The sequence below is a fragment of the Squalius cephalus genome (assembly GCF_949319135.1).
Source record: "Squalius cephalus genome assembly, chromosome: 19".
In the NCBI taxonomy this organism is placed as follows: Eukaryota; Metazoa; Chordata; class Actinopteri; order Cypriniformes; family Leuciscidae; genus Squalius; species Squalius cephalus.
The window spans coordinates 21,695,073-21,723,043 of record NC_137140.1 but is presented as its reverse complement, the minus strand read 5'-3'; the positions used below and the strand labels follow the sequence as shown (position 1 = coordinate 21,723,043).

The 27,971-nt window shown below is 38.5% G+C and overlaps 2 protein-coding genes across 4 annotated transcripts in view; one reads left to right on the top strand and one right to left on the bottom strand.

Moving 5' to 3' along the window:
• rab18a (RAB18A, member RAS oncogene family) overlaps nt 1-27,971 on the bottom strand; it is an 81,490-nt gene that overhangs the window by 27,261 nt on the left and 26,258 nt on the right. Inside the window, exons 8-9 of one of the 2 annotated variants that reach the window (XR_013819298.1) lie at nt 5,889-5,925; nt 671-821 (exon numbers count right to left, since the gene is read on the bottom strand). The gene's annotated coding sequence lies outside the window, so the exon portion shown is untranslated. The remainder of the gene's footprint in view (nt 1-670; nt 822-5,888; nt 5,926-27,971) is intronic. The other variant, XR_013819299.1, reaches the window with a different exon arrangement.
• On the top strand, nt 18-27,735 carry mkxa (mohawk homeobox a). Of its 2 annotated transcripts, XM_079852082.1 has the most exons (7): nt 18-135; nt 753-1,033; nt 3,776-3,935; nt 5,335-5,488; nt 9,521-9,850; nt 25,880-25,913; nt 26,311-27,735. In XM_079852082.1, the coding sequence occupies exons 2-7, from the start codon at nt 858-860 to the stop codon at nt 26,501-26,503; spliced, it is 1,047 nt and encodes a 348-aa protein (XP_079708208.1). In that variant the 5' UTR covers nt 18-135; nt 753-857; the 3' UTR covers nt 26,504-27,735. The 2 variants fall into 2 exon arrangements, with proteins under 2 accessions (XP_079708208.1, XP_079708209.1); XM_079852083.1 differs by lacking the exon at nt 18-135 and having other exon boundaries at nt 782-1,033; nt 26,314-27,735.

Sequence of the window (27,971 nt, the reverse complement as noted above, 5' to 3'; positions counted from 1 at the left end):
GCGCGCTTGAATAAAGCACAGAGGCGAAAGCGGTTCGTGTGGTTTGCGCACAGGATTTTAGAGCGGAGAACATGTGAAAGGGAATGGGAAACTGGATTACACTTTACAGAAAGACGCAGAAGGGGGAACGTTCAGGTACGTTCATTCAGCCTACTGGTTTCAGTTATGACTTGTAAATGTTTTCACTGTCGCGTCAGTCTTTCTAACTATGTGACAGGGATGATTCGTAAAGTTTGGTTTATTTCCATCGCTCTCAATGGATTTGTCCTACATCTTTTCCTCTTTCCATAGGAATGTAGCCTAAATAAATGTAAAAATGGATAAGTGCGGTTACAACGCTTTTATCACATCATTGAAAAAAAAAAAAAACTAACATTTTTACATGTAAAATGTAGCCTATACCTTACAGACACATTTTGTTATTCATGTCTATGAAATAGACCGGTCAACGCAACATTGTATACATTCCAGTGTCAAACACGCACCATTCATTCTGAACACATTACATTTTAATCCAAACTGTACAGAAGTTTCAAACATATAAATTCCGTCAATATTCCTCGCTCGAGCCTGTCTCAGACTCACGCGCTTAATGAGTTTTGCGTGTTTTGTTTTGGCTAAGGCGATCTTAAGGCTATTTTAAATGAAATTGAATGTAGTCTTCACCTACCGAAAATGATGTTTACAAATGTATGTTTGGGCCAACTCAGGAATGATAGTGAAGACAAGTGTCCTTTTATTCTGTTTCACAGGATTTTGTCAAGGCGCAGCGGCTCCGTTGAGTAGGACATCCCCACGGCGGCCAAGGCGCTTTCTGCGGACTGACACAGGAGGAAAGAAGGACTTATATACCAAAGATGAACACAATTGTGTTTAATAAGTTAAGTAGCCAGGTTTTATTCGAAGAGAAGGCGAATGAGGTGGAAAGAAGCAGTCGAAATTATTTAGAGGTGATAGATGGACAGCATCCGGACCTGCTCTCCAGCAGCCCAGTCATCAAAGACAGCTCAGCCATCCGGCACAGGAGATCCGGGTATGTCAGAAACTTCAGTGTCGTTTGTAAAATGTACTGCAGGTTCATGAACATGCTTACTGCATAAACTTCCACTTATAATAGCCTACTGCAAATGAATGATTTCAAAGATGCACTGTAAAATATTTTAATCATGTTTCATCAAGTAGCTAACATCTTTGTTTCCATTATCTCGATTTGCTTAAAGGGATAGTTCACCCAAAAAATTATATTTTGTCACCATTTACTCAAATGTTACCCCAATGTTGTTCCAAACCTGCAAGAGTGTCTTTGTTCTGTTGAACACAAATGAAGATATTTTGAAGAATGTTAGTGACCAGGCATTGACGGTAGCCATTGACTTCCATAGTATTTTTTTTCCCTTCAGTGGCTTTTTCCCGTCAGTTGTCTGCTTACTAAAATTCTTCAAAATATCTCATTTTGTGTTCATTAGAACAAAGAAACTCTTACAGGTTTGGAACAACATGAGGGTGAATAAATGATGACAAATTGTTAATTTTTGCGTGAACTGTCCCTTTAAGTCATTCGAAATAGTCTTTATAAATTTTAGACCATCAACAGGTGTTCACATTAGCACCCCTTTGATTTGACTTTTAAAACGTTTTCAAAATGTGTAAGTTTTTTTTTTTTTTTTTTTTTTTTTGCAGTAGATGATAGCCTAACTGCTTTGCACATCATTTATTTTTCATGACGGGATAATTAGCCTAAGTATGGTAAGATACTTAGCACATTAACACATAAATGAAAGCCTGTTTAAATCATATGTGGTCATTTTAACGCTGTTAATGCTTTTAACCGCGTGACAGCACATAACCGTATTAAAGATAAACATCAAGTTGTTCAATTTTAAGGCCGGCGGTGAAAAGCAGTGGCTCGTCCAACTGTTTGACTTTTCATAGTCTTTTTTTGTTTTCTTTCCATAGATTTTGCGCTCAGTTGTGGTTAGAGAGCATCTGGTTTGAATTCACAGCCTGTTCGCCGCTTTCTTATCTAGGATACGTTGAGGTTTCAAAAAGAGAATAGCAGGAAATTAATATTCACAATTCATTTAAGTCGCTGTCGATGGTGCTGAATTAGCAGGGGCTTGTCGTTCGGGTACATGAGGTCATTCGTGTTCGGTAGCAAATTTAAAACACGTACAGGTCTGTTACTAATAAATAAACATTCCCTTCAACTGTATGTGTGGTCCAGTCAATCACGAATATTTTTGTAGTGAGGGCGCAAGAAGAAACCATGTCATCTTTGCCCTCCGAACTCAGCGCGTTCAGCCTCACCGCCCTAAGCTGTTTACCTCAACCTGTTTTTTATTTGCAGACAACACAGTGCTTCATTATATGACTGCGATACACAGCAACACCGAAGCTAAATGTGATGTCTTGTGAAAAACTTGTGCAAACATCCTCCGCTGCGGGTGCGTCTGGCTCGCGCTTATTGAAAGTCCGTTTGCGCGAGTAAGCGGAGCCAATAGGATAACACTACAGCCGCTCTGCTCGCCTCAAGGGGAATATCACTGCTAATGAAAATTATTAATGTAAACACAGAGGTGTGTGTCGCCGATATCGAGAACAGGGAGGAAAAAACTTCTTTAGGTTGTTAATACAGATCTGGGTTACAAGGAAAATATTTGCTGAACATGAACCTCGGAGCGTTGGGGGAAAATATGTTAAATGTGCAGTCAGGTTTTTGGAAGATAACAGGGTGATATAACAGCGCCATACTGACATCTACAGGTTTAAATAACCAGCTTCTGTTCACTCTTGAAAATAAAGGTTCCGATTAGAAGAAAACCCCACTAACAGCCTGATGCTACAGGAGAACATTTTTAAATCCCACAAAGAACATTTTACTCTCTAGTTCTTTGAGGAAACGCATATGCAGCAGTTCTTACAGGAACCCGGTCCCAGGACACCATCACACTGATCTGAAGAACCTGTATTGTCACATCAAAAACTTTTCTTTACAGCAATATGGTTTTTAATTAAAACCCTCTTTACGCGCACAGTACTATTAAAGAAAGTTTGTGATGTTTAACGTGGATTGAGAATAAAAGTAACTGCCAAGACTTTTATACATTTCGTTTCTGCAAACTTTCTTGCCTCTCAGTAGCCTACCTATAAAGTTTTTTCAAACTATTACAGTCACTATCGGAGTACATGTTGGATTACATGCATTTATTTAAGTGCATTGTCTTTGCGTTTTGCAGCCAAGACTGTAAACTGATTCTGAGTGAAAATCATTCACGGGGAGAGTTAATTATAGCATGATACTCATTTCACAGCGCATGACCGTAAATTAGGCCCTCGTGTAAGACTATTAACCCTTACGATATCTCTGAAAATTAAACACATTTTTACGCATATTTTCAATTTTACTGTTTGCATCTCCCATATATAACTTGTAACGTTAAAAAAAGTTGTAAAACTTGTTGAGCTTATTGGTCTGCTAACTGCATGCTGGCATGTTACATTTAGATATAGATGGTTGTGATTTCATATTGATCATCAAAATAATAATAATAATACAAATAAGGGTTTCATTTATTCATTAATATATTTTTATATTGCTTTATAGATTCATTTCCTGGCTATAAAACAGAAGTCAGTTAGAACAAAAACACCATTCTTTCTGTGGAAAATATGTAATAAATCAATCCTATGGAATTTCTCCACATGAGTGCCCACTCTTAAGTCTTACATGATTGTCATGAGATTTATGTAGCCTTGTTTTTTTTTTTTTCCACAGGTCTCGTCAGAACCCGGGAAAGGTACGGCATAAACGGCAAGCTCTGCAGGACATGGCCCGGCCTTTGAAACAGTGGCTCTACAAACACCGGGACAATCCTTACCCCACTAAAACAGAGAAAATCCTTCTCGCGCTTGGCTCGCAAATGACACTTGTGCAGGTGAGTAAGTTCATTTTCCACAACCTTTCCATAAGCGTGCTACCAAGAGCTACTGGTTCTTGACAGAAGGATTATTAAAATGACAGTTTTCTTTTTCCAATAAGATGAAGGTGCAGGTGTTCATTCCAAACACAAGCTGCAAGCAAATTCAGGTTTACTCTAGAAAATATTTTCTTCTTTTTTAGCCAATATATATTTAAATTTAGAGACACATGGCTTGTGTTTAACTCTTCACATATGCGTTTTCCAGTTTGTGTCAGTTTCTGTGTACATATCTGTCTCAGTCTGTGTCTCTGTATATACACATGAAGACATAAACATGTTCTCTAAATTTGTTAAGAATTGGCTCAGCCTGGAGATGCTATTCTGGATGACCCTAAAAATTTGATCTGGTTCTAATAATCATGAAAAGGAGCCATTTAAAAAAAAAAGAAAAAAAAAAAGTGCGCAGACTGCACTGCAATATGGAAAAAGGACTGACAAACACAAAACTGATGCTCAATTTCAGTGGATAAATAATCTTAAGACTTTTGTGACTGAACAAATCTCCAAACTTTAGGATCAAAGATACACCTGAACTTTTCTCATTGCTAGTGTATTTCTGCGTATGCAGAGGGGAGGGCAGTGGCTGCCGAAATCACGTTCAGCAAATGCATGCATTTCATATATTTGTAATCGCTTTCGAATGCGTGCTCGCTTTTCGCTTTCGGATTTGCTCGCGTTCAGCGAGGAGGGCCCCAGCACTGGCCCTGATCGTATGATACCTCAATGCTTCCTCCAAAAACTACTGGCCTCCACTGACCTGTTTAAAAGGAAAAATATGGCTGTTGGCCTTTGAGAACTTTATATAAAGCAGAGGTCAGGAAACTCAGGGCTTAAATAACATTTTTCAAAGCGGTGCCCCAGCACAATGCCTGTCATAAGTGGCTTGAAGTGTATCAGGCATGAAAAGTTTTCCTAGTATAACATCTAATGGTCTCTGGTCTCTGTGAAATGGAGAAGGCTGGGGCGAATGTTTTTATTGCAAAAAGACAGACGTCGGGCAGAGGAAAAGGAATATTATTAGGTGAGAGTGGCAGAAGCCAGAATAAGCACCCAGGTCTTCATCAACGTAACTTTAGTAATGTTACGTTCACAGTGTTCCTAGGATATTTGCATGTGGCATCAGCCTATTGGTTTTCATAGTGTCCCAATAAACAATCTGGGTCTTTTAGTCCAAACACGCATGTCTGTTTGTCAGATACTTATAGGCATACAGAGGAGAGAAAAACTGAATCAATAAAAGATAGGCCTACAGGTTAAACAGATTTGTTGTGTCTTTTTCGAGCATTCAGAATTCTTTTTATTTATTGGTCAAACTTTCCTCAATACCATTTCAACAGCCTCCTTCTTTTCACAGGTGTCTAACTGGTTTGCAAATGCTCGACGGCGGCTGAAGAACACAGTTAGGCAGCCTGATTTGAGTTGGGCCCTTAGGATCAAACTCTACAACAAATACGTCCAGGGCAACGCGGAAAGACTGAGCGTCAGCAGTGATGACTCCTGCTCTGATGGTACGACACACAGACTCTTATCATGACACAATCACATAAAACAACCTAGCCTAAAGATTCTTACACTGTATTTATCAAGAGACAGAGGTGTCAATGTGATGCTGAAACCATATTTAACAGTGTGGGGGACCATATGAAAAGATTAACAAGCCAAAAATGGCAAAATATTTATCCGTCTTTTAATGGTCTTAACCACTTTAATTAGAAATCGCTGGTCAGGAAATTAGCAAGAATTGCACAAATACTATAAAGTGACTTAGCACGGAATAGCTTTCCCCAACTTGCAGACAGAAGAGTCAGTATGGTTTCACTCAATGTTAATGGCTTCAAACAGTACATGAGTAGTTAAAAAAGTTTAATGTGAGACCAAATATTGAAAATGCTGTTATGATTTACTCACCCTCATGTTGTTCCAGGCCTGTGTGGTTCTCTGTCTTCTGTTGAACACAAAAGAAGATATTTTAATATATTTCTCTGTTTTTTGTCAATACAATGAAAGTCAATGGGGTCCAATGTTGTTTTTGACCCCACTGGCTTTCATTGTATGGGCAAAATTCTTGGGTGAACTGTCCATTTTTTCTGAATGTAAAGTTTAACAATTAGTCACTGAAATGTGCATATTAATTGACCACTAATAAGAAAATTGGGGGGAACATGTCGTCACAAAGTTTTCGTTGTGGATATAGTGTTGAATCATACCTACAGTTCAACCAAAAATTAAAATCCTGTCATTATTTACTCACCCTCATGTTGTTCCAAACCTGTATGACTTACTTTCTTCTGTCAAACACAAAAGAAGATCTTTGAAAAAAATAATGAAAGTCAATATTGTTTTGGACCCCGCTGTCTTTAATTGTATGGACAAAAACAATCACAACATCCTTCAAAATATCTTCTTTCAAGTCAGTGAGGGTGAGTAAACGATGACAGGATTTTTGTTTATGAACTGTTCCTTTAAGAATGTGCATTTTTAGTCATACATGTGTTGCAGAGATATTGCAATAAACACTGTTAATCACTGCTTGAGAATATACACAAACACAAAACTGCTCTTTAAAACAAACAAGCACAAACAAATTCACCTATCCTGGTACTAAATTTGATTGGTATAAAGTGTTGTGGTATTTATAAGAAACTGCTTGGGGTTTCATTCAGCATGTAGCTGAAACATACCAGACAGGATGCTTAAACGCAGATGTTTTATTACAGTCAGTGCAACACTCCAAACATTTTTATAGCATCGTATAGCAGCCGAGCCATAAATCAGGGTCGGGGTATGTCGAGCGCAGTGTTCGTGTGTTCATCCTCCTCTGTGTTTAAGTGAACCGGACAGACGCGTAGGCCCACAGACAGTCATGCACACTGTGATTAACACACCACAATGGGGCGTCAGGACTCAACCACAAACACTCACACACAATCTTGCACTTACATGCATAAACACAAAAACATCCTAGCTTACTATCTAAAGTTCTCTCGGTTTTCCTTCTTTTTTCCTCTAATTCACATGCTCAGGCGTTACAACTGCAGGGATGTTGTTGGCTCTCTGACAGACTGCATGTTTGTTGGCCGCATCGCTTAACATAAGCATCCGCACACAATTCAGCCATTTAGACATTCAGTCAGAACGCTTATCATCCCCCTGTGCTTAACAGTGGCCTCCAAACACACACACTGTATTTGGTGCCTTGATTAGATGTCTTGGAGAAGGACACACACTCTGTGGTTAGAAGAGGAATGCCCAGTCTTTGCCTCTCACATCTGTCTCATCCTACAAATAACTTCCCGCTTTTCTTACACTGTTGAATAGCATACGAGCCGTGTCAGCAGCCTGGCTTAACCTTTGACCTCTAATTCCTTCACCTTCTGGTCAAATCTAAACTTGTCATAGAATTTATGTGCTCAACTTAAACGGAAAATGATAGCGTTGACACTTGCGGAATTTTATCAATAATTAGCAGTTCCATCAGGTATTTCAGTAAATATTTTGATGAGCTAAATCTTGTTGCTCAAAAAACCTTGGATGGAAACTTGGCTATTGAAATATTTCTAGAGGAAAAATATGTCTTGCTGTACATATTTGAATTATCTTTTGGTCACAACACACATTGAGAAATAATAAAGAATAGAAATAAAAAAATAGAAGTATAAACAGTATATTTCACAATTATTGTAGTACTAAATGTCTCTATTTTAGTACGATTCACTTTTGAGAACAATGAGAATTACCAACACATTATGAAACCAAAAAGGTCAAAAGTAAAGAAATTAAGGGAGATGTTATAAAAAAAGTCATCTTCTTATCTTCTGACATGTTTTCTGTGGGATTCACTCAAATATTGTGAACATGGTACAAGTTGTTTACTATGCATATGAAATGTCTCGGTTGTTTAGAGGGAAAGTTTTGTTGCGCAGACGTTTCATCAGGTCTGTCGTTCCCGTGTCTGAGCTCAGTAATTATGTGCTACACAGAAGATCTAAGCTTCAGACACACTCTTCACACATTTGAGTCAAGATAGAGCCTTGCAGTGAAATCCTAGCTCACTTAGGAGGCATTCACTCACGCAATCCTAACCCTGTATCCTAGGAAATATTGCGTTTGTGTGAACTCCACTGTGTTTACCTTTGTTTCCTGCATTATGGAATGGTTGTCAAGGTAGTATACAATAAGGGTGCACTAAAACAATCTTTAAAAAATGTTGACTTTAAGGATGTGGAGTGAGTGATGTGGCTCTAAATGCTGAAAAAACGATTGTAATTTGGCCCATGGACCTTCTCAAATGAGTAAATCAAAACCAAAAAAGATTCCACACACACAGTTTAAGATGAAATTGCTAATTCAGAGGAATTTGAGAGTCCATGATTTAAAGGGATAGTTCACCCAAAAATGAAAATTTCTCATTTACACACCCTCAAATTCATACACGTTTGGAACAACTTAAGGGTGAGTAAAAGATGACAGAAGTTTAATTTTAGGGTGAACTATCCCTTTAAAGTGTGCTGAAAACCACAAGGACAAGTCAAGAGATAAATAAAAATGGTGGAACTGCGAGTGATAAACGGTCTGATTTTATTCTGACTTTTGATAACAAAAGTAATTGTTACATGGGGGCAATGTCATCTGAGAGAAAACATTTTGGACCTTCCAACTGCTGTTGTATTACAATCAGCATCAATGCCCCTAATAGTTAAAAATCATAAATCATCCAGTAATAAAACATGTCTGTCTCTCATTTATGTTCTTTATTGAATCACTGATGGGACTACAGGTGCCTGAGCAAATAATATGAGATTAATTTTTAAAGAATGATCAACGGAAAGGAAAGATCAACTTAACACACTCTCTCCGAGGCTGAGATATGATATTGGAATGTCCAAAGGGTTTTGATGAGAAAGATGATACTTTTATTAGTTTTGTTACCAAAAATCAGAATGAAACTAGACTTTCTTTCACAGTTATTTATCTTTACGGTCACTTTGCTGAATAATTTATTATTTTAAAAAAAATCTTACACCAACATTTTGAACGGTAGTGTTGGTGCCATTTATTTCAAGCAACGAAATGTTTGCTCTTACTTTTTTTGCACATTTTAGTTTATCACATGTATGTTTGAAATATTCATATTTCATATTTTCTAAGAATAGATTTTGAACTTTTTGATAATTTTTTTGGATACTTTCTCAAATGAGGCCATTGAAGGCTCAAAGATCCAACCCTTCTCTACTTCACCCTCTGTATAGCAGTAATCAGTCTCTCAGCACAAAATTTGATCTTACACGCTCACTTGCATTTGGGAGGCCCGTGTTTTCAAGGAGTGTAATCCAGGCAAGAGTTTTCAATGTGCTGGAGGGGTCATGCAGAAGAGAAGGGTGATAAAATCAAAATGTGACCTTGTCTCTCCCTGCTGGGAAGGTGTAAAGGGCAGGACATCAAAATATTGATGTTTTATAGTTCACTTCTCTCTTTTTTTTTGCCAACTGTCTTTCCAAATTTGTATTGACATATTTTCATGTATCCTGCATCACATCCAGATGTTGACCCAGCAGCACGGGCCCAGGTCGGGGAGTTTCATAAGCCGATGTACCAGAGCGTCATCAAGAAGGAAGGTGGTGCCGTGGGGGCGGGTCTTCGAGCAGCTGCGGACGCATCATTGTCTGATGACTATGTGTCGCCACCCAAATACAAGAGCAGCCTGTTGCACCGTTACCTTAACGACTCGCTCCGTCACGTAATGGTGGCCAACGGCGTAATGGACGCGCGGAGGAGGAACCACTCAGGCTCTTTCAGCTCTAATGAGTATGATGAAGACCTGCTATCACCATCTTCTTCAGAGGCAGAAGCCAACTTTATCTACAGGACTGGTGAGCTGCTGCCAGTCTTACATTCTTTCCTTCTCCGTGTGTGTGTCTCTCTTGCTCTTAGAGAGGAAGAAGGGCATCTTGAAGCAGTTTCATCAGCCCAGTATCAGCTGTGTCTGAATCCATGTATGATTTTGGCTTCTTGTTCTACAAGTAGAGTCACAGAGGGGTCATTTGTTTCTCTATTCTCTCTCTCACATATAAATCATTTAATTTAATCTTGACATTTGTAAATATGTTTTTAATAGTATGAAAATACTAGTATGTTAAAAATATTGCAGTTCAATAGTTCAAAGAATTTGTGCTTTTATATTATGCTTTGTACTTTTGATAAAACGTTTTAGGTCATGCAAGTTTAGATTTGAACTTGCAATGAAGTAGAACGTACTGTAGAGTAAACTTAGCTCATACTGGTTTAGTCTTCAGCCCATTAACTATCATTACTTCTTTAATCATTGTGACAGTTATTCTCTCTCCTCCATCTTCATGCTCTCTCTCTCATTCTTTTTTCAGTATTACACACACACATTCAACAAAGTTTTGAGTTCATGTCAACAAGTCTCTGATCAAAACAGCGTTCATGAGGGTATAGTTTTAGGAGTAGGTTTAGGGTTAGGGGACAAAAATATTAAGCAGCACAGCTGTTTTCAACATTGATTATAATAAGAAATGTAATGATGCTGAAAATTCAGCTTTGCCACCACAAAAATAAATTATATTTTAAAATATAGACTATATAAAGAGAAACCATTATTATAATTTTTTGATCAAATAAAATGCAGCATTGGTGAGCATAAGAGACTTCTTTCCAAAACATTAAATGATCTTACCGACCCCAAATTTTTGTATGGTAGCGTACTTGTATTATTTAGTGAGAGTATTTGGAAAATAAACAGCATATAATAAGTAAGTAAATAAATAAATTGCCATTTTGTGTCAATTTCCTCCTTGCAGCTGCTTGATAATGGCTTTATTCGCTTTCAAGAGCTTTCACCTAACCCAGGCTTTCTCATTTAACAAAAAAAGGCAAGCTCCACCATAGTTTAGGACTCTCTAACTCGTCTGTTTGAGGTCAACGTTGGTTCGGCGTGTCACGTGAGGGAGCGTCTGCAGTCTCACAGTCGGCTGTGTTTGCTCCCATGTGCTGTTCAAGTCCTCCAGGTGTTTGTGATGTTATCACAAATCTTTTGGACAATCCAAAATGACAAATATGCTTCAGGAGAGTTCTGGCAATTATTTAAGCCCTGTTCATCATCATCTGGAAGAATGTCAGCCCCTATTGATCATTCGTAGGAATTTATGTGAGATACTGTGTCGACGACTAAGGCCTGCGAGCGCATGTGTTCGCTCTCTTCTCCTCGATAAGGAACCGCTGGGTTTCTTCAGGTCAGGACACTGCGTCTTTGTCCAGACAGGATTCATAACTGATAACATTGTTTGCTCCTCACTTCTTCGCTTACATAATGTTGTTCACATCAAGACTCTCGGATCTCGCCGTGCAGTCTTTGTTTTACTTTGTTTCTCATTTTATTTTGCCATTTCTTACTGACAAACATGGTTTGCATTATCTCGGAGCTGAGGAACAAAATGCTGGAATTCTCTTCAAACCCAAAAGCTGTTGCTAACTACCTTTTGGACCAACGTTTAAACTCCCTGCGCGCTATGTGAAGTCGAGGTTGCTTGTGTAGACACCTGCTGAGAGAGACAATGAGAAAGAGCTTTAGTGTGTTTTGTTGTTTATTTCATCTTTAATCAGTTCTTTCCTAAACGCAGTTATACTCTTAATGGATATTTATGAGGCTTTCATGGTAAATACCATTTCCTGGCTAAGGACTCTGATGGCTTTGTCAGGTAGATGGTCTGTTTGTCATTTTGCGTGCGAGTATATGCCAGAAGAAAGGTTTAGAAGCACAGGATCATACACAGCAACAGTTGTGCAACAGCGAATAAGGGATCAATCAGAATGAAATACAGCAATAAACGCTGAATTAAACTGATATTGAATTTGTCATTCAATCTTATTACTGGAGAAAAGGGGTTTGCATCATTTCCTCCTATGGTTTCTCTCTCTTTTATTCTCTGCTATTCACTTTCCTTCCATTTTTGTTCTTTCTGCGTTCCAGAATATCTTCATACAAAACATTCCTCAAGTTTCAGATTAATATGGCATAAGGTTGAAATTTTAGAACTACGCTCTGTTTTCTTTTTTTTAAACCAGATGTCTGTCTGTCTGTCTGTCTCTACACTGTGTTAGCCAATCTGCTAATGTTTTAGCCCAGACGTCTTTAAACCAAAGTGGCATCTCAGAATCCACCGGTTAAATGTAGCTTAATGGAACAAATTGGATCTAAAGGAGCTCTCTCCTCCTTTCTATCACTCCTCACTTGAAGTTTCAGAGATCAGACGTGGCAAAGGAGCTGTCGGGCCAGCTAAGCCTCAAACCCTCTGATGGAAAACTAAAGAGGCCATTGTGTAAGAAAAATACGAAATAAAGCGCAACAGGAACCCTGATGGGAGTTTCATTGAAAACAAGAAGCGAGAGAATTCCAGGGTGCATGCCAGGGATTTTATGTCAAATTGCACTTTAATGGGATATTTAATGGCAGGAATCTCACTCCGTGTTTTCCCTGCATGCGTGGTATTGGGTTTAGGGCCGTCCTGTATGATATAGATCAATATGCCGCACTCTCAGAGCAGATGAGAGCTCGCAGTAAAGTGAGAGCATGCAGGAAAATATTTCTCAGAACGTTGTCTAGCGCTTTAGCTGTATTTTCACAGGTTGCATCAGGGGCTGGTTGTGCAGGAATCTCATGAGCCACAAAGAAAGAGCACCGTTTACTCTAGAGCGATGTTATTTGTCCTCATTTTGCTTTCAACAGGGTCCTTGTGATCCAGTTATTGTAACTTATGCGTCAGTTGAGGGGTTTATGAATATATGATATGCTTCAGTAAACAAATGAATGAGATGAAAGTGATATTTCAATATTTAAATCTGACTGAGGGTTTTTGAAATGCTACCCATTACAATTTTGGGGTCAATAAGTTTTTTTTAAAGAAAGTAATACTTTTATTCAGCTGTTCTTTTGAACTTTCTTGTTCATCAAAGAATCTTGGAAAAAAAAAATATACCATGGTTTCCACGAAAAAATGTAAACAGCACAACTGTTTTCAGCATTGATAATAATGAGGAATGTTTCTTGTGCACTAAATTCGGCATATTAGAATGATTTTCTGAAGGATCTTGTGACACTGAAGCCTGGAGTAAAGGCTGCTGAAAATTCAGCTTTGCCATCACATAAATAAATTACATTTTAAAATAGGAAGCAGTTCTTTTAAATTGTAATAATATTTCACAAAATTATGATTTTTACTTTTATTTTCGATCAAAAAAAAAAAGCCCTGGTGAGCATAAGAGACTTCTTTCAAAAACATTCAAATATCTTATAGACCCCAAATTTTTTAATGGTGTGTTGTATTGAGGATATTTATGAGGATTTCTTCTAAATTAGATGATTATAGTTGTGTTTGAGCAATTTAACTAAATGTACTTCTATAAATATATAGCAGAAAAGTTCCGCCAAATGTTCCCTAAACCCCTAAAAAAAAAGCCACATAAAAATAGTGATTGATTGATTGATTTACAAGTCAGTCAGACGCTTCCATCATACTGCGTACAAGTATGGGGTTTTTGTCCAGAATAAACTGCAGTGTGGACCAGTCCTTTTGCCATTTATTTAAAGCTGGATATGGGAGACAACGCTATGGTGGTGATATGATAAAGTTCAGTTTTTATATTGTTAAGCATTCTCCTCCAATGCCCAGAAATGTAAAAAGGAGAAATTCTGTAATAAGAGTAAAAAAGTCCAGAAATTTTATGGTTCTCTTTTTCCAATCAGTCTTTTTGCTGTGCTTTAGTGTGTCAGCTGTGCTCTGTGGGAAATATTTCTTCACAGAACCAAAAATGTCACCTGTGTTTTACGACATGAAAAGACCTTCTTTCTCAAGGTCAGTGGACATTAAACCGAGACAGGAGGCAGAAATATGTTAAATGAAAACAGAGAGGCTTGACAAGGCCACCGGGGCTCATAGGTGCCAGTCACTTATAAGAGTCCTGCAAACTCATTGGACTAAAGCCACCAAAAGAAAATACTTTAAAAGTCATTGTCCAAGAAAAGTACAATCTCTCCAACTTACAAACATCAGAGCACATTTCAGGCCAGCCTCACTGCATTCAGAGGCACAGTAGGTGAGCAATTCACCCTAAACATGCAACAGAGTGGGAGCACGTAAATTCAGGCATTATTATTGTGCAGGGCCTGCTGTTCATCTGATGATTGACAGCCATGTGTGTGTACAGCTGGAAACATGCAGCACACTTTTATTGCTGTTTTTGCAGTTGTACTACACATCCAACCACATACAGTAGGCTACATAAAAACATTGAGAGTAAGAGAGACTTTCAAACCTTTTAATGGTATCAGACTCTCAAAGCACGACAGGCTTTGGCTAACATATTTTAGCGTTGTTTGACAGAGACATACAGTGCTGGGGGAGGGATGTGTAATTTAGAGAAACAGCCTGGCAGGGATATGTCAGTTAAAGAGTACATGCTGAACTGTGGGATTTACGATTGCTGACCACAGAGCAGCAGGACAATGACTGATCCAGCTCTACAGTGCACATCTCAAACGGCAGAAAACACTTATGAAAACATCTTTATTTCATCTCTAACTTCAATACTGTAATATTAGACTTCACCATTAGATTGAGTTATTTTAGTAGTAAATATATACCACATTCTCATACATACACAATGAATTCCACGTGTACCAGATGTGGGCCGGATCTGGGCCGACACTTTGTTGCTGTCTGGGATAACATTCCCATGGCCTTTTTTAAATCAACATTAAAACTGTAAGTTGAAATATATTTGAATTATATATTTTAGGCCCTGTAACTGGTCACTATTTCAAATAAAAATAAATTCTCCAACATCCCCACAACCCTTACATTGGACAAGGGATGGATTATAATATAATGAGCTGCATTAATGATAATTATAAAATAATTGCCAAAATGCTGTTTAAAACCGTTTTGCATGTAATATGCAAAAGCAGAATAAACAACCCCTGCTAGAGTTCAGCTCCAGCCCCAATTACACACACCTGAAGCAGCGACTCAAGCTCTTACAGGCATACTAGAAACTTTCAGACAGGTGTGTTGAGGTCATTTCAAGATTTGCTTCAGACTCTGGGTTGCAGTTGTCAGGATGGGATCTCATCATCCATCACCAGAGGATGAGAGGAGAGAATGTTGAGAGAAGTGAAAGGTGGAGAAAAGAAAGATGAAGGGAGAAGGAGAGGAAGAAAGGAGAGATGTGCTGGAAATGAGGGATGCAAGGTAAAAGAGAGGGGGAAAACTGAATAATGCACAATAATGAGAAAGTGTACAACTCAAATGGATATCCACAAATAGAGAGAAACTCACAATACTAAGAGAACCACTAGCTTTTGGAATATTATTTTCATGGCTTTACATTTAATAGTTATTTATTAAACTTTTTACAGTATAATGAATAATTATGATAAATAATCATTATAAACAAGTTAAATATAAAAACCTTTTAATTAATGTTTTAATTAGTATTCTCAGTAGGTTTAGTAAGTCTTGAAAAGCAAGTAAGCATCCTCTTTGTAGCATTAATAAATGTATTATTTTATTACAATATTCTGCGTGTATCCAGACACTGTTGGATGTGTTTTGGTTCATCTTTTTTGGAGCCATTTGTAACTTATTTGATTAAGTTCAAAACTTTCCCCAAAAACTGAATTCTTAGTCTCTCGGCACCGCTCTGTGTATAAACTGTTGCTGAAGCTCAAGAGCAATATATCGTGATGAATTGCAAATAGCCACACTTGAAAAGTGAGTGTATGTGAATTGCGATGACTGTACGGAGGAGAGGTGTAAACAGACACACACAGCTCTGGCAGCTTTCATGTGAGAATAGATAGCAGACAGGAGGAAAGAAACAGTGAATGAATGGGAGACTATTAGATGAGTGTGGAGAACCTAATGGCTATAAAATCTAAGACTCAGAGCATCAGAAAGAGTACAGCAGGGCCTGTGTTTTTGTCTAACTTGGAAAGTAAAGTTTTGTGTGAAGGGGGAAAACAAAAAGAGGCAGTTTCACAAGAATAGATTAACAGATGAAAATAGAAATCGGAGAATCAAAGAGCACATGATAAAGAGAGAGAATGTGCGTGTGAGCAAACCTTGAAGTTGAAGGAACATCATAGCAATTCATTTCACTATGTATTTTCTGGATCAAGTCTGCAATCATTATTTAGTTCAGAAAACACTTTCAAACATTGTTATATTACACTCACTGTTTTTTCCCTAAGGTTGCGGTTGAAAGCAATTCTGTTGTCATCTCTGGGCAGAATTCACTTGCAAAAGAAACATGTAATACGAGATCAAAACAAGATTTTCCATTTGGCAAAATCATTTGCAATGATTCCAAAGTTGCTTGCTTTTAATTGTTTTTCCATTTTGGAATGACACTAAAGCTGAAGCGAAACTGAATTTTATTGGAGCTGAAAAAGGTTTGTGATGCGTTCTAGATGGAGCCTTATCTACGTCTGATAATACTTTAGGCAAATGCTTTCAGCATGAGCCCGTCTCTCTCTCTCTCCTTCTCTTCGTCCCTCTGTCTCTCTTCCTGAAATACGTCAGGATGCAGATACCGTCTGTAATACCTCAGTGGTGTGCTATGTTCTCTCGCTAGCGTGTTTGAAGTCTGTTTGTGCAACTTTTATAGGGACTGATAGGGTGAGAGATCGGAATCAATCGTCCAGCCATTAGCAAATAGCAGATCCACACGTCCGTATCCAGAACAGGAAGCCAATGGATGACCTCTTGTTAATGGTCAAGACTGGATTCCTCTGAGAGATGATGAAATATACCTGCCAACAAAATCTCTTTTCTATAGCGTTTCCTTGATCATGTACAGATCAGTGTCAGAAATGAACTGTTCCCAAAAAGAAACATTTAAAAAAAAAAAAAAACAGTTTTGTTTACCATTGACTTCATCGTATGGACAAAGACACACTGAGACATTTCTCAAAATCTTCTTTTATGTTCCACAGAAGAAAGAATGTCATACCAGTTTGGAACGACATGAGTGTGATGACAGAACGATGACAGAATTTAAATTTTTGGTTTATTCATATTCCCTTTAAGGGCTTAAATATTCCCCCCCTGGAATTGATTTTAAGGTGTATCGCCATCCATTTAAGTTAAATACTACAATTAATCTGTTGTTTTAATGTGAAAAGTAGCTATAAAACAAATGTACAAGATATAATTACACAAACACTGAATTAACTGTAATTTTTAGACAGACAGACTCTCTCTACTGTCTCCTGTCAGAGTTGTGATTGTGTTTTTCAAAGTTGACTAATTATTTTTATGAAAAAAACACCCCAAAATAGCTACATATGCAACAGCATATGTTTGAGACAGTGAATATAAAAATAATCAGACAGCTGCAGTGTCTGTAACCTATTTTTGGTCTGGTTCTCAAGGGAGCACCTGGAGATGCTTGGTACTCAAACTGTAGGCGGCACACTTATCCTACAAGCTGTAGTCATCACTTTCTTCTTATCTCTCTAACATGGTAGATGATGATGATGATGATGATGATGTTTTTTTAAATTCTATTAACATTAATGGCACAGACAACAGGCAGAATTTTAGGCTGTTGTCACTTTAAGATCTAATGCACAGACCGAATATTCTGACACACTAACATTTTTTTTTCTCAACTGTTCACTTATGACATAGCCGAGAGAATACTTGCTAAGAAGGGTATTTTGACATCATTTTGTGTTTGTGTTCATTCAAGCACAAGTAAATGCGAAAGAGGAATCAATTCAGTGTTCAAACACTGTCTGAAACTCTCTCTCTCTCTCTCTCTGCGTGCGTGTGCGCGCTTCGGGTGTGTGAGGATGTGCTGATCAAGTCCTGATTTTTGCCTCTTCTTCCATGTTTAAAATCATTTGAATGTGTAAATTGGCAAGGTAAAACACGTCCAAACGATAAACTTTCACACTATGGTGGTTAAACTTAGCATTTAATCCGCAAATCATATGCGTGCCGAACCATGGGGACTGGTCCGTACGGATCATGGATCAACTGCGATCCGTTGCACCCCTAATAATTAATGAACACTTTTAACATCATGATTGCCATCAGATTTCGCCAACAGAGATGGAGAAAAATCCTACTCCAGTAAGTAAACTTGTCCCTGTCCCCAAAAATGTTGGAACTCAAAAGCGCTTCCCTCCACGTTTTCGGCTGGGCATTGTTTATTTTTTACCATGCATGCGCACCAGTCATGTGCACCCCTGCCTATAACCCATCACTACATAGCCCTAAAGTAGCATATAATGTTACATAACACAATAAAACAACAGATTAGTTGACTACGGGGTCATTTTGACCCCCCATTTGAAACATTTGTCAATTTCTGTTGCATTTTCCCCCATAACCTAGTTAATTTGTGACCCTGGTACAGACTGTTCTGTTATTTGGCTGGTAGAGTTTTTGTTGTGGTGATTTGTTTATTCTGACTGGTAAATACAAAATGAGGGCAAGATTTAACACATTTCACACACCGATGCTGAAGCTGAAAGTGCCATTGGTGGCAGCTGCTTTATTTTGGCCGTGATCAGACCGTTATTGTTTGTCATCTGCTGTGCAGACCCAAAGAAATCCTAAAAGTATGAAATAAAATCTGTCTTAGGATGAGCTTCAACGGTTTATGAGTGGCCGTGTCCATGATGCTGAAATATGCTTTTCTGTCTGTCTCTCTCTCACCCTGTTTACCCCCATACAGTATTGCCACTGTTTGGTTGTTCTTTCTGCCCACCAGTCAAATTCACAGCCCAGAACATGTCAGCACCCTCAACTCAGTTTGATCCATCACAGATTAATGTGCTGTGATTCAAAGGCTCAGAGAAAAGGAAGTCCAACAGTGTGTCCAGACTGTTGTGTTTTTCACCAGGGAGAGTTTTTAAATATTACGAGAACATGTCATGTGCAAAGAATCACTATCATTCTTCACTCTTCTGTTGGGCCTCATGCCTCTTCCAACCACCCTGACCCAGAAATCATGGATATTTATAGTGCAGCGATTACTGATAAACGTGAATGGAATGGAGAGAATGGAAGAACGGAGTCAGTAATGGGGCTGCTGTTTAAAGACGGTCATTACAGGGAGAGAAACCTCAACCAAAAGTATGATCTGGGAAGGCAATGGGAAAACAAGAACCAAGACATTAGGCTTAAAAAAAAAACCTGTGAACGTCAGAGACGAGTTGAAGAGAGAAACAGAACAGAAATGATGATCACAGGAAACAGTCAGAAAAATGGAAGCAAACCAAAAGACAAACTCAAACTGTTTGAGATGGATTTATCTAGAGAGTGACCAGAAGAGACGCGCTCAAAAGAGAGAGCGAGACAGAGGGATGGCATGGATGTTGATTATTGCCATCCCGGACAGCTAGTGAGGGAAGAGCTGGCAGAGCTAAGATGACACATGCCAGCTTCATCTTAACATCATTCACAGGCCTTCTATGACATTATTAAAGAACAACGTTCATTTTTCTCATGCACACATTGGACGCCCGTTGTAAAAATGAGACACCAAGAACTGATGATGTCTGTCTGCTTTGGGCAGAACCAATTTTCCTCTCCTTTATTTTAAAGGCTGTGAAAGATGTGACTGCTATTTTATAAATCAGTAAAAACAGGCAGGGATTATGGTCATGGGTTTGAGAAAACAGAGCAGACTTTTCTGATTTCTCCAAATGTGACAAATTCATCGCCAGCCATTTTCTGATGTTCACTAATTTTAGCAAGTTACCTTATTGAATTAATAACCGCCTTTCTTTGTTCTACATGCCGGGATGTGTCTCAATGGCTTTAAAGCAGTACGTGCCACACTCAGTCACCAGAGTGACATTGACGTATTTTCCATTCTCATCTGCGTGGCTCCGAAGCCAAAAAGCTATGACATCTTGCCCAGATTCCATTTGTCACTTCTCTTCAAACAGCTGATAGATGGACGATCAAAAGAACAAATGAACGGATGGATGGAGGTATAATTCCAGCCCATTCTGCTTTGACATGCCAACCATGATGCCATTCTGTCTCAGTTGTGATCGCTCATTGAGAGTTTGCACAGAAACAGACCATTCTGCAATAGTTTACACAATCGCCCACGCCGCCAATGTCCATTCAGCCATCCCTATAGAGTTTTCATACCATATTCAACTGTATATATGAACGATTCAAAAGCTACCATTGATTTCAAGTTTTGTTCTTCTGGCAAACCTTTGCAATCCAGGGACAGAAAGATCAATGTGTTCTCTGTGTTAGACAATGAGAAGGCCACATGTATGACTTTCTTTCCTCGGTGCAACACAAAAGTAGACATTTTGATAAAGAAAATAAAAAAGGGGTCCAATGTGGTTTTTAACCGCAATGACTTTCATTATATGGATAAAAACAATATAAACACACTTCTTTTTTGTTCCATACAGGAAAGTCAGTCAAACAAGGTTTAAAATGACATGAGGATGAGTAAATAAATAACTAGATCAGTCATGAAACTCTAGAACACACAGGCTGAATAAGTCCTTACATGCAAGCATAATCAGCAAGCATTATCATTACTACATGGCACAAGCTAATTTGCTCTGCTGATCCTGCAGCAATGAGCTTACTTGCTCAACCTTTAAATTGTCTGGTTCAGTGTAAGCTGACCCTGCAGGATGTTTTCAGAGAAACCCTCCACTTCCCCCAACTCCACCTGTCTAGATTTAAACAGGATTTATCTAGGCCTAATGCCTATTCATGCAGCAGCAGAATATCTTATGGCAGCTTGTCTCCCAATCTATTGGCAGTAGCAAGCCCATACTTGCTCTACCAATCCTAAATGCATTAATATTGTCATAATCATTAACATTTTTAAACTATTCGGAGAGTTGTCATAGTTGAGCAGAATTTTTATTTTTGGGTGAACTATCACTTTAAGCATTTTTATATTTCTTGTTCATCAGTGTGTAATATGTGTATTATGTATTGTGTGTGTGTGTGTGTGTGTGTGTGTGTGTGTGTGTGTGTTGGTTTGTGCAGCAGTAAGTAGTGAACCAAGCCCATACATCTGTGGCAGGTGTTTGCTGGTCTGCTCTATCTGTACCTGGCAGAGATATAAAAGTCTTATTTGTAGCACTACTTTCTTTCTCTTCCTGTTCCCTGTGGTGATGGTAAGTGTACTGGGGATTTTCAACCCATCAGGCCTCTTTAGCAGCAGTTTTATTGAGCATCATACAAGTCCCCCGACTCACAGCTAACAGACTCAGAGCCATGTCAGAATTTCGTTCAGTAGCAAACGCTGCAAAAAGGATGATAAAAAAAAACACACCAGAAAAATAGTAATAACTAGCACAGTTTGATTTATAGAGAATTTATAATTTTTTTGGCATTGCCATTGTTTTTAAAAAATCAGAGTTTTAGATGTTTTAGGCAGCAGCATTTGGAAATTGCAGTAGGTCCGCATCCAATTTTCAGCTGAGTGTTTTCCTTGGGGAGAGAGTGGAGTCACAGTCTGCTCTCTGAAGAAGGTCGCTTGATGTTGCATGCAGACAAGCCCCCTTAACAGGCCCGGTTCTACGGGGGTGCTAGAATGTGCTAAGAACCCTCAAATGCAAGCAAGAGCACCCTCTGTTGATACTGTTATACTAATTTGGTGAAACAGATTTGTCAAACGCTCTAGTGCATATTTGTGTTTGCTCTCTGGAGAACATCAAATGTATCTATTTACAAAGTGTTTTTGCAAAGGCGAGCAATGTAGCCAATCACAGAGTTGTGTTGACCTCTTAAACGCAATGGCCAACCAGAGGTGTTTAAGTAAGTCAGAATCCACCGTTCAAAAATGCCAGTGTTTTTAATCAGAGTCAGTGCTGAGTTACGCAGGCTTGCGAAACCTCTCATTAGCAAAGTGTCGACACAATGCAAGTTTACAACGGATTATAATTATAATGATTATAACGGAACTTTGTGAGATCGCGATGAACGGACGGCATTTGGTGATTGTAAAGGGAGCGTTCATGGCTTGCTTTCGAGCCTAAACTGTATAATCCATTGAATAAAACTATTGTTTTTCATGCTGCTAGAAGACCGACGACCAATTTCATTTCGTAAAGTTTCGGAAGCGATATCTACATATAAATGCTGGATTCATTCTGCACGGGACAGAAATATGACATGTTAAAATAGTAACGCATTAAAGCAATGTAAAGGTAGACTAATAGATTAATAGAAAAACATTTGTAGCAAAATTGGAAATGAAAACGAGAGCCAGGTTATAGTTGTATTGGTCTTGGTGGAGCTGATACACACGCTGCTTCTGATGCAGAGAAAGTATGGACTTGCTACTGCCAATATATACACAGACATGCTGCAGTGAGCATGTAAGATATGCTGCTGCTGCAAAAGTAGACATCCATAAATCCTGTAGCAGATTTAGACAGGTGGAGCTGGGGGAAGTGGAGGGTTTTAGAGGAACTCTGATAACGTGCTGCATGATCAGCTTACTGTGACCACTGAACCAGACTATTTAAATGTTGAGCAAGCAATTTTTTCAAGGGTTTCAGCTTTAGTCAATGTTGTGATAATATTTTCTTACCTATTGTAATGTTTATTCGAGTAAATCGGCTTCACAAAGAAGAAAAACATAGGGCGGGATTTAATTTTGTCCATCTGGAATTGATCGTTGGATCATTGTGGTTTGCTATTGCCGTTATCTCATGTGAGAGACAGGTTGTCCCGTCCTCGTGCAAGTAAACACATCATCAGAAAAGAGATGCCTTTGTAGAGGGAGAAGTTATTTCGATTAAAGGTTACAAGGGTACATGCATTTACAAAAAATGTTTACAGATTAATCGTTTATAGTAAATACTTAAATATTCCATGAAATACAAGTGTGGGTATCTGCAGGTCGGAATAATGGGCCTGCCGAAAAGGTCTTTACAATTGGTTGTGAAAGCTGACTGTTAGGATGTGGGGTAGGGGTTAGTTTTGGCACACCCATTACTCCAACCTGCAGCTTTCTCTGATTTCATGGTGACTTTCACAACATTTTTGTCCTTATTAAAACCTCCTGACAGTTACACCAACTAGTCATGTTTGATTACAAAAAACTGAATTCTAATTCAGAAATTAAAAACATTCATCATATAAGATCTGTATAACATCATTGCATACATAGTGTATTTCTATAATGATATAACTGCCATTTCTTTTTTCTACTGATTCTATCTTTTATATTCTAGTGGCTTCACATCTTTTCTTCCCTCTCCTTCATTTCCTCTATTCCTGGTCATCAGGAGATTTGTGTTATTTAGAAGATTAGATACCATTACCAACCATGATTTAGGAGTGAGGAATGGGAGAAGGTTGTCTTTATTTGTTAGGCTAGTGGTCGTCAATAGAAACCAATCGTACAACTGCCAAGAGAGTAAACTGAGCTACTGTCACTGCGGTAATAATGTCAGACAAAAACAGCAACTCTATCACACTATCTGAATGGTGTCCAAATCAAATTCATATTCAGTCCTACAACCTGAATTTTCACAGTAGCAGTTTATATGCAGTCTGTATTGTTTGTATTTATCATTACAGCATTGATAAATGAACTTGTCCAAGACAGAAGAGACAGTTACGAGACTAAGGAAAGTGCAAACTTGGAAGAGCTGAATACTGGGGGAAAAACAGTGTAATAATTTCAAGGTATAATGGCATGTGTAGCTACGGACTGAATACCTGCGTTTGACAAAAAACAGATCTAGCTTTGTTGTTTGTATCAAGTGCATCAAATCAAAGACCCTCGGAGAGCAAGAGCTTATCTAGAACAGAGAACAGACAACCACAACAACCATATCCTGTAAATACAGAAAGAGAAAACTGATTCGGGGACAACATGTGCCTGACAAGACATCAGCTGAGTGAACCTGATGACACATATTTACATTCAAAGAATATGAAAGACATTACATTTTGTGACAGGAACATTATGGGAAAATTCAGGAAGATATTGACAGAAATCTAACTCAGACTGGATGAATTAAGGCAAGATTTCCCGGCGGAGGATCTCTAATCGTTCCATCTTCACATGAACTACTTGTTTCGCAATCACACACTCCAGTTCAGTTAATTGAACCCCAAACACATCTGTGAGTATCGAGAGGGGAAGCGCACTGTTATTCTGACTAACACGCTCATTCTCAGCCGTGTAAAACTATTACTGAACACGCTGAGCACAACAGGATATTTCCCAATCAGCCTCACGCCAGCCTCGGGCAGTACTGGCCCGCTGCTGGCCATTCCTCAACACCCAGTTGCCATTCTGCGCACATGTGAATGGTTTTTGAGGAAAAACAAGTTGAACACCGGCTCAGACGAGCCGTTGGGGATGATTAGGTGCTGTTTGGCCCTGCAGGTGTCCGGGCAGCACTCCAATGTCCGTTCCGGATCCAAGGGGTGTGTGTGAGCACAAGGTTTGGGATGGGATGAGGTGAACGAATAAGAAGCGCTGCCTCAGGGGAGAGAACCGAGACATCCGGACTAAAGGCATGAGGTTTAACTCAAAACCAAACCCTGGATCTGGATTTAGAGAATTCAGCGCCTGTAAAACTCATCCTAGATGAAAGTGTGAGACATGTTAAACCATAACTGTCATGTCCAGTAACATATCTTTTACAAGATTGCAAGGTTAGGTGAGCACATTAAGTGGGGGGAAAAAAAAGACATGCCTGTGTCTAGAGGAGTAAAGTACTTCATTACTACACTTATTAGTTTGAGCAGTTTGTACTTGCAAGTTAAGACTTACAGCCTTATTAAATCAATTCAACATTCAATATTATATCAAAAATAAATCATATTTAACAAAATCACTTGGTTGCATCTGATTAATTTTGTGGACAAAGTGTCAGAATGGATCACAAAATACATTTAGTGAATGAAATATTCATTTTGTAAATGTGATTTCATGCATTAATATGAATGTATTAACCCAAGTTGTATGTAATGAAATGTACCACATTTTTCTTGAACAAAATACGCATTTGTGATACACAAAATGAGATACCCCTTAAAAATTATATAAACTTGCAATTCAGAGAAAAAGTAAGAATTGCAAAATGTAAACTAGGAATTGCAAGAAATAAAGTGATTGTGTGTTATAAACTCACAATTATGAAAAAGTCCAAATTGCGAGATATCAACATACAATTCTTGGAAAAACAGTAACAATTGTGAGATGTTAACTTAAAATTGCAAGATTTAAAATTGGAACTGAGAGGAATAAAGTCAGAATTGCGAGATAAATGATAAATGTTTTCGTGGCAGAAACAGGCTTCCATACAAAAGTGTTGAAAAACAGGCAACTAAATAGAAGTATAATAAATATTTTCCATATAATATTGTGGTTTTCGTCTGTGATCATATAAAAGCCAATTATTTCATTTTTATATTCACAAACATAATGTAAAGAATAAGTCAGTTAGATTTGTTTTTGGTTAAATACATAAATGTATAATTTGTCAGTATAAACCCTTGTGCGTGTGTGTGTGTGGTAGAGGAACTGGTGATTACCATTAAGTAATTAGCCTTAAGTGTGTTGCTGACCTCTGCATTTAACAAATAGCACATTATTATTGTGCCAAGCATCTGGATATGGAAGATTCCACCATTCACAGAGTAAATGGAAACAAGCCTCTACAGTCTCAGTCAGTGAAGCATCTCTCTCCATTCACAAGAGTAGCACAAATCTACACATAAACAAGTCCTCCGAAATCCGAATGTTTACTTTCTGTCTTACTCTGTCTTTGCCTGCTTGTCACATCTGTCAGTTTTAAGATACAGTGTTTTGTTATTGACACTGGCTTTGTCCTGTGCTTGAATTTACAGAGACTGTGGAGCATGGATCAAATAAATTTGACAGGTGCGTATGACTGGAACTGACATGCACATGAAAAAAAAAAAAAAAAACATTCAATAAGTGCCCTTCACATTATTTTAAGGTGCGTTCACGCCATGTCGTAATTACCGTAATTAAGAGACTTCAATATGTAAGAAGCGTTCACTTCTTCGCCGAGCTCCTACTTGTACCACCTGACCACTGCAGATTCATTTAGGTGTTGATAGTGTTGCAATAAAATGCATAATTCCCAGTCCAAGGAACAGCTCAAAGTAGAATGTCACGAGTTGCCGTCACGAAATTACGGTAATTACGACATGGCATGAACGCAGCATTAGTCAAGTGTGTCTAAACTTTTAAACTTTGGCTGTTAATGAATCATTCTTACATACATATATATAACATATATATATTATAATAGAAGCATGCAGAAGGAGAAGGGACAGAGGAAAGACGAGACATACTGGAGGGAGATCAACGCGGCCATGGCCCTAACTAACCTGGCTCAGCCGAAGGACACGGCCACCGCCACCACCACCAGCTGCATCATCCAGAAATCCTCACACATAGCGGAAATCAAGACTGTTAAAGTGCCTATCCTGCACAAATACTAATACACACACACATATACACACACACACACACACAGAAGATCCCGCTCTTCTACCTTTGGAATTCACTTGTTGTTTTGAATATTGTTTATTACTTTGTTGTACTGATACAGAATTCATTTTTTTGGTACGTTTGTTTTTATTGTTATTATGAGTACGATGAAGTGCCCTGAAATGCAGCACTTGTTCAGTTCACCAATTTGTGCATTTCCTTTGGGTCGCACAAACTATTTTGATAAGTGTTGATGAATAGTCAGTACGACAGTATTTCTGAACGAGACACTTTTGCAATGTTAACTTATTTTGATATTAATCAGAAATTTGTATTGTATCGCACCAAAGTGCCTTCATGCATCTCAAAGGAGAGATTAGTGAGAATGTACAGTTCATGTCCTCTCTGAATGAAATAAACGGTTGAAATGACAGGAGGAGTGTGAAGCGCACTCTTCTCTCTGCTTCTCACAGCCAACAAGAGCTGCTGACCTTAAAATGAAATCAGCACAAGTCACAAAGACATGCACATGAGCCTAAGGCCATTTCTGCATGTTTTGTCTTAATAGCTCATGTGGCTGTGACTACGACATTGTTTTGTCTCTAAAATTGAAAACTTCAACTGTCACCTGCCAACAATAGCCGTGAGTCGAGAGATAAGTTCAGTCAGTCTACATCAAACTTTAGATCTTCCTTACGGACTCTGCTTCCTCTCATAAACTCAGTTATGCTCATTTCTCAGACACAATAAGAAAGAGAGAGAGCCAGACTTCAAGGTTTCATCTGTATCTGTTTGAGACGAGGACTGTGACCCAAAGGGATATTTATGAATCCATTATCAGTGCTAAACCGAACGTGTTGCCTTCTCACGTTTCTGCTCAGAACAAGGTACTTCAGTGGAAGGAGTAAATGATTTGGCCAGTCGTGTTTACCCCCCCTTTCTCTCTCAGCTGGTTAGAATTACTCACAAATCGCTGTTTACAAGAAGTACGAGAGACACTTCCACACAAACCATAGCAGTATTACCACATCTCTGATTGAGAGAACCTTCAAACTTTTTTTTGCAATCTCCATGTTTGTCCTGCGGTTTTTACTCTTTTTGTTAGTGATTTTTGCCTTTGGTGAAACCAAGTTGTGTTAGCCTTGTATTGACTGAATGGAAAGAAACTGCAAATGTTATTTACATTAGAGTTATGGATGCCAAGTACACAATTTAGAGAATTAAAATGCCACTTTTGAAGTGAGCGCAGTAACACTTGCTTATGTTCTTTATCTATGTTTGTTTGTTTTTTTGAGGAAAGTCTCCACCTGCTTGTGGTGAGACAGGCCAAAGAAACTTATTCAAAAAGCTGCATGCACTTATCTGACTACCCCCACCCCTGAAAATAATTTTCACACACACCCACTTCATACAGACCATGTCCTGTTTTCCTGCTCTACAGAGTAGTGTAGCATATTTTTAGTACATTTTCAAGCAAAA

Bases quoted from the DNA above. Each gene is read 5' to 3' on its own strand.
- mkxa (XM_079852082.1), top strand. From the start codon at position 858: ATGAACACAATTGTGTTTAATAAGTTAAGTAGCCAGGTTTTATTCGAA. The intron at 5,489-9,520 runs GTACGACACACA...CATCACATCCAG, and splicing joins TGATGACTCCTGCTCTGATG to ATGTTGACCCAGCAGCACGG. The intron at 25,914-26,310 runs GTGCGTATGACT...ATATTATAATAG, and splicing joins GGATCAAATAAATTTGACAG to AAGCATGCAGAAGGAGAAGG.